We start from the raw sequence: 9747 nt of genomic DNA on the forward strand, positions 1-9747 counted from the left end.
CTTTGTCCTCCGTTGCCCACCCTGGGCCCCCCCACCGCCACTTGCATATTCTCTCCCTTCTCACCCGGGTCTTGAAAAACCCAACACCGACCTCACTCACACTAGCCACAGAGACTTAAGACAAAAATAAATCAACCTCTGGGCTGGGCAGGCCATAGAGTTTACTGCGGTGCCAGTGTCTTAACAAGTCATGGGGGGAAATTAAGACGACTGGGTTTCTCCAGCTTCCTCTCTCACCGAAATAAACTCGATTCCCTCTAATTTTCCTTGCACCTTTTAAAAAATAAATAATGTCTTTGTCTTAGCACCCCGCTGCACCAGGCTCTGGAACTCTCAGAGAATGTTACCTTACCTGGTTTCAGAACCCTCCTCTAGCCTCGGGGCTGTCTGGAGGGGTACACCCTGCTATCCAGCTTGGGGTCCCTGGCGGTACCACATTTTCGGGTAAAGTCTGGAGATCTGCTTCTGGGAGGAACTAGGGGACGTGTCTGAAAGTCGGAGTCATATAAAAGTAATAATAATAACATTAACAAGAAGCACTTAACATTGTCAATGTTAAATGTTTCAAGGATTATCTTATTTAACGCTCAAAAAAAAAAGTGAAGGAGAGTCTTTTTAAATTCTATTTTACCAGATGAGGAAACTGAAGCACAGAGAGGTTTCATCACTCATCCAGGGGCACAGGGCCATAGATGAGCAAGCCTGAGACGCTGGCTCCTAGCCAAAGTCTTCCCACCACGCCAGAGATTTTTACCTGGTGCTCTAACTCGGAGGACAGAGGAGATAAGTCTCCGTGGAAATCATGAGCAGGCTAAGATACCCCCAAACTGCCCTTGGCGCCGCCTCTGCTTAGTGGGAAGCGGGTAACCCCCAGAGGACACGTGAATTTGTACCCTAGGGTGAAGCCAGCCAAGCTCTCTCAGGGACCAGTGAATTCAACCCTCCGCCAAAGGTTACACCATTCAATTTTCTGCCAAAAAATAATGGTTTCTGGAAGGAAGTCTGAGGTCTCCTAGCGTCAGGGGCTGCTGAGGTGTTGCGGAGCATGACCAGCACGAGAGGCCAAGGGTAGCCATCCCTCCTCACCCTCTCTTCTCCCTCCACTGCCAGGAAGGGTGCCCTCGCGGCACAGCGCTGTCCGGAGAGGGACGCGGAGGGCAGGGGGCAAGGCTGGCCCTGGGCTCTGTCCTGGCGCGCACAGAGGCCAGCGCTGAGCCCCAGGACCCCCCCCCCCCCCCCCCCCCCCCCCCCCCCCCCCACCCCCCGCCGNGGCTTTAAGGAGCGCTCTCTCCCGGAGGCCGGGTCGGGGAGACGGAAGCGGCCGTGGGGGCAGGCCCCTCTAACCTGTCCCTGAGCCGGAGGAGGGGGACCTGCCCTCGAGAGGGACGGGAGGGGGCGCTAATCCCAGTACTAGCCGCCGGTGGCCCTGCTCCCTCGCGGTTGCCAGCGATTAGCACGGGTCTTGGCGGCCCCTGGGGCCTTCCCCTCGTGGCCACTCTTTCCCCACCCGCGCGTCGCCCTATCGGCTTTGCGAGCCGGAGTCCTTACCCCAACCTTCTCTTCGGTACCGCAGCTTTGCCCCAAGAGCTGCTTCTCTAAGGTGTTCTCTAAGGAGCCCTAGCGCTCCAACCCCAACGGCTGTGACCCTTCCACCGGGTGCAGCCCCCAAGCCCCGCCAGACCCACAGGCACCGGTTAAAGAGACGAGGCGAGGCCTGTGCAGACGCGGCGCCTGCGCAGTAGGGGGGCAGGGCGAGGGGTCGCGGGAGCCCTCCAGGCTCAGTGAGCGCGGCGGAGGTGGGAGCGAGGCTCTGACGATTCAGGTGGTTCGGATACATCTGAAACATCTAGTGGGGACCGAAAAGGGCTTCCGCACTCGAGGCTACAGCCCACTGAAGACCCCAGGCAGGCAGGGCCCAGGGAAGAGTCACTGTGGGCTGCAGCCAGTCTAAGGGGCTTGGCCGTTCGCAGCTCTCTGAAGCGAGTCGTGAGGTCTGAGCTCCCGCTATAGCGGGAGGGAGTGGGATCCAGCTGGGAAGACTCCTGAGGGCAACTGTGCCCGAGATGCCCCATCAGGACTTAGGCAGGGCTTGAAGCCAGCCCGCTCTCTCGCGTTCTTTGCCTGTTTTTATTCCCGGCCACTACTAGGCCTTTGTCTGGGAAGTGAAAAGTGGTTTGTGCAAGTGTGCACCTTGTCGGAGCAGTGGGAAGGCTACCTTTCCAGGAAAACATTGAGAGCGTCCTTTTACCTTTCCGTCTTCTGTAATGGAAATTGGCTGATGAGTGCCAGCGTTAGTGGGATGAAATGGGGGGGCGAAGAAGGCCTCCTTCACAAAGGTCTCTTTGGTGGGGCCTTCCGTGTGGCTGTCCTGAACAGCTAGGCTTCGGGGTTGTTTTTGTAAAGCCCTAAGGGGGAGACAAGGAAAAGGACTGGAGGCTTCAGAAGGGCCCCAAATCTTTCCCTGGATGTTGAAGCAATAACAGGACACTCGAATTCAAAAGAAGAAGGGAAACATCACAACATTTATTACCAAAGAAAGTAGCAAAATGGAGCTCCATGTACACGACGCTCTTTGGAGGGAAAGAGAATCACAGATTTCCATTCATTTTTACATATTTACAGCAAGATTAAGCCACAGCTTTCAACTATGTTTTTCAGTCAACAATCACTTTTGATCAAATACATAACAACTTTTATTTTTCTTTCAGGTTAGTTCATAATTTAAGGATCTAAGGGGAGAGATGATAAATCACAAACAGTGTGGGTGGAGATGTACCAAACAGTATAAGGTTTCAGTCAGGCTTCCTGTGTGTGTGTCTGTGTGTGTGTCTGTGTGTGTCTGTGTGCATGTGTGTGTGTGTGTGAATTTACGATTAGAAAACATTTGCCTGTCTGTATATTTCACATTCATTGCAATCATTACATTTTCCCATAAATTAGCGATATAAACAAACATATGGGGACTTCCAGTAAACAAATAAAAATCAATATAAGAGACAACATTTTGCAGCAACTATAATAACAGCATGGGTTACAGCTTGGGGAAACTTCTTTACAAATCATTTATTCAGCAAACACAGAGTGGGGAGGCCAGTACATCTTTATTTATTTAAGCCACCTTTAAAACCACATCGGGAGGTTTGGGGAGAGCTGGACAGGGTGAATTTTTCTTTCCTGGGCACAATATTAAATGAAGAACTGCATATGTGGATGGGAGGAGGGTATGTGCATGCACTTTGGGGGAACACTATCTTGTAAACTGAACTCTCCCAACTCCAGTTGCCAAGAGTCTGAAGAAAACAGGAAATTATAAAAATGTCTCTCCTTCAAGCCACTCTACTTTCTATTAATGGCAAAAAGGGCTTCCTGATTGCTGCTAGTGGGAAGAAACACACAATGGGTCTATTTTTAGAAGAGATTGTCTTGAAGGAGCAGGAAATATTAACAATTGCTTGGCTGTAGCCTTAGGTTCCAAGCAGCCTTGGCAAGAATATTGGGAGTTTGAGGGGTCCCCAAAGGAGGTTCATCCAAGTGACCTGGGACTGATGAGTGCAGGCCAGTGCAGAGAGGAGCAGACGCACAGTTTGTGCTTGGGGTATGTACCCTCTGCCCACGCCTTCTCTGCATTCTCTCCCCCACATCCCAGAGCCTGTGCAAAGGGCCCCTCAGCATCTGCGCACCTCCACGGACCTTGGACCTGATGCCTCTGTGTTGCTTTTGTTTTTATCCTTAGCAGGACTCAGTCCTAAAGTTATCAGTGTAGTGTGCATGTATTTTTTTAAAAGAAGTTTGATTTTATCTCTTTAGAAACGGTTTGAAACTAACGGGGCAGAGGGAGTTTGACAGAGAGGAGAACAAATCGCTGACAAAGAACCTTTTACGTTTCATCAGCGTTGTTAGGACGACAAGCAGGAATGTCTCAGATAATAACTCCCACTTCAAAGATTTCTCAGCTCAATAGAAAGCGGACCATCCTTTTTATTCAACCACAAGGACTGGCACTAAAGAAGACTCTACTGTTTGATTTTTTTTTCACCGTGTTTATTTTTCCCCTATTCACTGGGGTACTTGGATAAAATAAACAACAAGACAATTAAGGGAACATGGACTTCTAACTTTCCTGCCATCTTCCCTATCCCCTTGGCCTTGGGCTCTTGAGTTCATGCCCAGGGCCAGCCTAGGCCTGAGGGGTATCCTATGCCCCACACTAGGGAGAAGCATTATGGGGGCCTGCAAGAGACCTCTGGGATAGAGGGGGCAGAATGGGTTGATCTGGGGACCGGAGTGGAAATGTCCCAAAGGCACCGTCTGAACNGCGTTGTGCACAAAATCGAGCTGGGGATGCTCATTTGTTAAGCTTCTGAGGTTGCCCTAGTTATAATTTACTCTTGACCCTGGAGCTTCTTTGGGGGCGCAGTCAAGGTGCACGGAGTCCGGCTTCTCCTCTCCTGAATGCGTCCCTGGGATCAAAACGCCCCCTCCCAACAGGAGTGTAGGGTGAACCCCTAAACGCGGGCGAGGTTGGTCCCAAAGAGGAAGTATATACTGGAGAACGTAGTGACAGTATTAAATGGCGTGAAAGCAAAGGTCAGCGCAAATGTATCTTAATAGAGTGTCTGCAGTGAAGTGTGCCGCCTTTGAAGCGGCCGCTCCCCGCGCGCATTTCCATGGCGAGCCTAACGCGGCATGCTGATGCACCGTCAAACTCACACTTTCAACCCCAAAACCCGACTCTTTGAACAACCCGAGCTTGATTAGACCTTTCTCCTTTTCTTTCCCCTCTTACAAACCATTTCCTCGCCTTTAGAAACTCGCCATCAAACCCAAATGCGCCCTCTGATCACCGCAGAAAGCAGAAACAAAGGGGGCTGAGCGGCGATTCAAGCGGCCCTTTTCTTCCCTCACATTATTATCCATTTTTATTATGATCGGGAACAAGTGCCCATTCGCGTGGGTTTTGTTTACCGGAAATTAAATGAAAATGATTTAGTCCGCGTCAAACAAAAATATATACTTGTATACACAAGAAAAAAGGCCTGTTAGACGTAAATATTATGTCCTTAATGAAAAGCCTGGACGGGCTCCAGGCTCGGCCTTTCAGGATTTCAGTGCAACTTGCCCATTGCCATAGAAATCCTAACTTACCATGAAGATGCACCGTGGCGAAGAAACATTGCTTTGTGCGCGGACCCTTTGATGTCGCAGGCGCGAGATGCGGGCGCTCAGCTGCGTTGGGCGAGATTACCTTGCGAGCAACGCGGTGGACATCTGTAACAAGCAAATGAAAAATTAAAGGCTATTAGGGGCCGACCAAGCATTTTTATTTTATTTCACTATTTTGGAGGGCAGTGGAAGGCAAACCGGGGCCTAGAAATAGAAGAGAAAGAAATGAGTCCTATTTGTAGAGGGGAGACTTTGTAAACGTCAGAAGAAGCAAGTTTCTTCAGATACCCTCTGCTCCTCGGCGGTGGGGCGGGTGTTTCCCCGATGGGAACGAGCTGCTTGCTGCAGGCCGCCGGCCCTTGGCCAGGCGGCCTCTGGACTCCATTGTACGGGTGAGAGGAGCGGGGGGGAGGGGATTGCGGGGCCACTTCCACAAGAATGGATTCACTAAGGGAAGATTCTGGGTTTTTTACGGGGTAATGAAAACAATCCCGTTCCAGTTAGGACATTGTTTATCTGGTGAACGTGTGGGGCTGCAGGGCAGGAGTGAGAATTGTCTGATAGTGGCTGAAGAGAAGACTGTGGAAGAACCCAGCAGCAGCAGGGCCAGGACTTGTTTGCTGGGCAGTCTAGCGGGCTCCCCCTAGGTGAGACTACCAGAGCGCTACTTTATCTTCCAGCCCCCAAGGGATTGGGATAGGTCTACCAAAGCTTTGTCACCCTTCTTTTTCCTTTCTAACCCCCTCTCTCCTGTTAGCAAAGACTTGGGGGCAGCCCCATCCTCCCTGCAGGGGGGGGGGACACTGGAACACAGGCCCTGATTCTTCCCCTCTTTGGCAATACTTGCAAAGACTTTCCTCTCCTCTGCCCCCAACATCTGGTTCTTTATCTGGGGACCTGGTAGCCAGCATATCGAAAACTCATTCAATCTAGACCCACTGGATATTTGTCTTGGAAACATTTATCATTGCCGTTCATCTCTCTTGCCCCTACCCCCCCCACCTTTTAAAAAGTAAGACCAACAAATGGTGTGATTTTTTTTTTTTTTACAAAAATTATCCCAGAATTGATGAGATTCATTCAGGCACTGTTGCCTAGGCCAGATCCCTTCATTGTGGAGGCCTTGGCTCAGTGACGTCATTGGCCAGCTCTGCACCCCCAATGCCAAGCACCCACAAGATTTAACAGGCAGCACCTCTACATGGGTGGAGGTGGGGTAGGGAGAGGGTGATTGCTCCCTGGTGGCTTCAGAGCATTGAATCCTAAAGCCCCTCTAGCACTCCTTTGTTTGCATTTTCTGTAGTTAGGACTCACACCCAACCCAAAGATACAAGTATATGGAGCAGATATTTCTGTGTGCTTGGGCCAGCTCTGGGAGAGTGGCGTGTGATCCCCAGGGTAGGTGCTTCAACTTCTCTCCCTTTTATCTCCTTTATATAAGGAGTTTGAAATTTTGGGATCAGGGACTTGCACTTTTTTGTTTGAGAGGACAGCTGAAGGAGGAGGGGACGTAGGGAGGCAGAGGTAGAAGGAAATAGACAAGATATGGCTCAGGAATCCCCTCTGCCACCTTCTGCGACTGGAACTTTCGAGGGGGCTCCCAATGGAAGCTGGGAAGGGAGTCCCGGTGGCAATCCGAGCCTCCCGGGGCCTCGAGGAAAACATTTCTCATTCTGTGAACCCCGAGAGGACTTTGTGGTCTTAATTTCACCGCCCGCAGCTGCCAAGTTCGCACATAAACTCTCCTAATGTGTATTTTTTCCTTTTGCCTGTCTCTTTCTGTACTTTCTCCACCCAAACACTGGTGTCATGCTACCCAGTCGTGAAGGCGTCGGTGTGGGTGGCTGGAAGGTGTTGGGTGAGACTGCGGAATAAATATGGGAACCATGTTTATATTTTAAAATAATGGATATTATATTAGCATATTCAATGAGCTCTAACAACTTTTAGTGGTACCTTCCTCCCTCCCATCCTTTCTTCCTTCCTCGCCCTCTCTTCAAGATTCAGTAACCCCGCCTAGACAAGCAGTCAGTGTACCGGAAGCTGCAACCACAGCAGCAGCCCTGATACCCGAGGCGGCGGCGGCAGCGGCGGGACCAGGTGGTGGCTGGGGATTTGGGGGCNAGGCGGCGGCGGCGAGCGCCCATGCACCTTCATGTGCTTACGCAGAGAACTGGGGTGCGTGTAGCACTTGTCGCAGCCGCGCACCTTGCACGTGTATGGCTTGTCGCTCGTGTGCACGTGCGAGTGCTTCTTGCGGTCGCTGCTGTTGGCGAAGCGCCGCTCGCAGCCCTCGAACTCGCACCTGAAGGGCTTCTCCCCTGGTGGAGGCAACGCAGAGACATTAGTGCGCGTGGGCCGTGGCCCCAGTTGGGCCTCACCACCCTTCTCAATTTCTCTTTCATTTTTAGAAAAAGACCCACAGAAGATTTTCAGAAACCTTCTTTGCTTTTGGCATCTCAGGACTAGCACCCCCTGCTCCCGCTCAGAGCGCGCCGGGAGCTTCCCCCTGCACGCCGCCACCCCTCCCCCTCTCCCGCCCGGGCCGGAGCGGGGGGCGGGGGAGGGTACGGAGGAGGAGCGATGAAGACTCCATCTTTGTCGAGTTTCCATCCTGATCCACTCTGGTTGTTTTCCTCCAAATTTTCTCCCCTCGGAACCAGAAGTATCTTTACCCGAGAACAGAGTTGGCTGGAGAGCTAGCATCCATTTGCTTTAAAGTTGCTGTTCTAGCCAAACGTCTGTATCCCTCCCACCACCCGCACACACCCCACCCAGTAGTCAACCCTACACACACCCTACCATGACCCAAATTATTTACTAACGTAGATTTTGTGCAAACGCCAAGGTGATGGAATAATTTAAAGATGCGCAGCCGATGCACACGATATGTGCATAATGTGGATTCGTGCTGCAGGAAAAGGTATTCTGAGCGATGATTCACTTAAGACGCGATTTTTACGGGAAATGGAGCCCCCTCCCCCTTCCCTGCTACCCCCTGAGGGCAAACATTTAGCAGCATTCTTCAAATCTTGCCTAAACCGTCCGGGATCCCTCCAGATATGCGTGCCGGCAAAAAATATTGTCTTACGCTGCTCCAGCAGCCTCCCGGAGACGCTGCCGCCGGCAGCCGGCTCCCCGAGTCCGAAGTTACTTGAGAGGTCGAAAAGCCTCCCCAGACCACCCACGCCCGGCTGTCGGGCCTCGCAGGCCCGAGCTGAGAGGCGGGCGCTGCATGCACCGTTTGCCCGCGTCAGGCGGGCTCCGAGGCCTCTCGCCTAATGGCACCCTTGAGCTCGGCGGCTTCGGGAGGAGCGCAGCTGCTGAGATCAGACCGGGCCAGGAGGACAAGCGGGCAGCCGGGGTAGACCCGCGAGGGGGTTCGGATTCGTGGTGCGATGCCCTATAGAGCCGCGGGAAGGCGCGAGAGCGCGTTAGGGTGGAAATACTCGCCGAGGACCGAGCCCCAGTCCTGGAGCTCACTGGCGGCTGGATTCGCTGGAATGTGGGGGTGCCAAGGACCCCCAAGAACCCGGAAGCCCAGGTTCCTGCTGGAGCTGCAGATGCCGTGCAAAGGTGGGGAGGAAGTGTCCAGGCGGTTTAAACAATGGATGCCATCGGGCGCCCTAGGTTGAGAGAAAGGCTACCAGGCGTCTGGCTAAGAAAGAGATGCATGGCTGGAGGACTGTTGCCTTTGTGGTCGCTTCTCCGCCGCTTCCAGGAAGGATGGGTGCTTTGGGGGCAGGTTTGAACAAACAAAGCCCCTATTCCTGAGCCGGGCTGAAGCTCAGGCGGAGCCAGAGGCTTGCGCACAACCCTCGCCTCCGTGCGGCTGCGGGTTGTGAGCCCAGGGTTCTGGCACGGCCGGGGCGCTGCGCCCTGACCCTGCAGCAGTACTAATACAGTGGAACACTGGGCGGGGCCGGCGTCTGCCATTTCTCGGCACACTGGTACCGTTTTATTAAAACAACAAAAACGAGAAAAATGCAGAATACATCGGTGTCCCCATTTGCCCCTTGTTTTCTCCCCTCTGATCCCTGTTCGCATCTGCAAAACTAAAACTTTTCTTCCTCCCTTCCTTCTTTTCTTTCTAAAATTACTTACAAGAACCATGCAATTCAGGGCCTGCAAAAGAAAACAATATTTGCTAAGAACAGAGGAGGAATAGAATTTCAGGTTGACTGCCCCCCCTCCCCAATATTCCCCTACACACTTATCCCATCCTGCCAGCTCCTCGTTGGACAGTCACGTAAAACAGAAACCATGATTTCATCCCAGACGAGGAGCGGATGGAAAAAGCATGGCACTTCGGGCAGTCTGGAAGTTCCGAGGCCCCAGGGAAGCCAGGTGAGGCCGCGCCCACCCGCGCAGCCCCGGCCTCTCCCCAGCCGCAGGAGCCCCCCTGGACTTCTCGCCTAACACTGCGCCCCCATCCGCACCCCCAGACACTGCTTCCCGCCCCCTCGCGTCCCACCGTGTCCGGCGCTGCGCGCTGGCTGGGTGGGTGTGCAGAGGCAGGGTTGGGCCAGGGCCCTGCACCCGGTCCGGAGCGGCCGGGGCCTGGGGCTAAGGCCTGAAAGGCGC

At 52.9% G+C, this 9747-nt stretch overlaps 1 protein-coding gene across 1 annotated transcript in view; it reads right to left on the reverse strand.

Moving 5' to 3' along the window:
* Positions 1 to 7191: 7191 nt before the first annotated feature.
* ZIC4 (Zic family zinc finger 4) overlaps positions 7192 to 9747 on the reverse strand; it is an 11426-nt gene continuing 8870 nt past the window's right edge. The window contains exon 3 of the mRNA XM_077765918.1: positions 7192 to 7484. Within this exon, the coding sequence (XP_077622044.1) occupies positions 7192 to 7484 (293 nt within the window). The remainder of the gene's footprint in view (positions 7485 to 9747) is intronic.

The sequence above is a fragment of the Crocuta crocuta genome, unplaced genomic scaffold (genome assembly GCF_008692635.1).
Source record: "Crocuta crocuta isolate KB4526 unplaced genomic scaffold, BGI_CrCroc_1.0 scaffold54, whole genome shotgun sequence".
Lineage (NCBI taxonomy): Eukaryota > Metazoa > Chordata > Mammalia > Carnivora > Hyaenidae > Crocuta > Crocuta crocuta.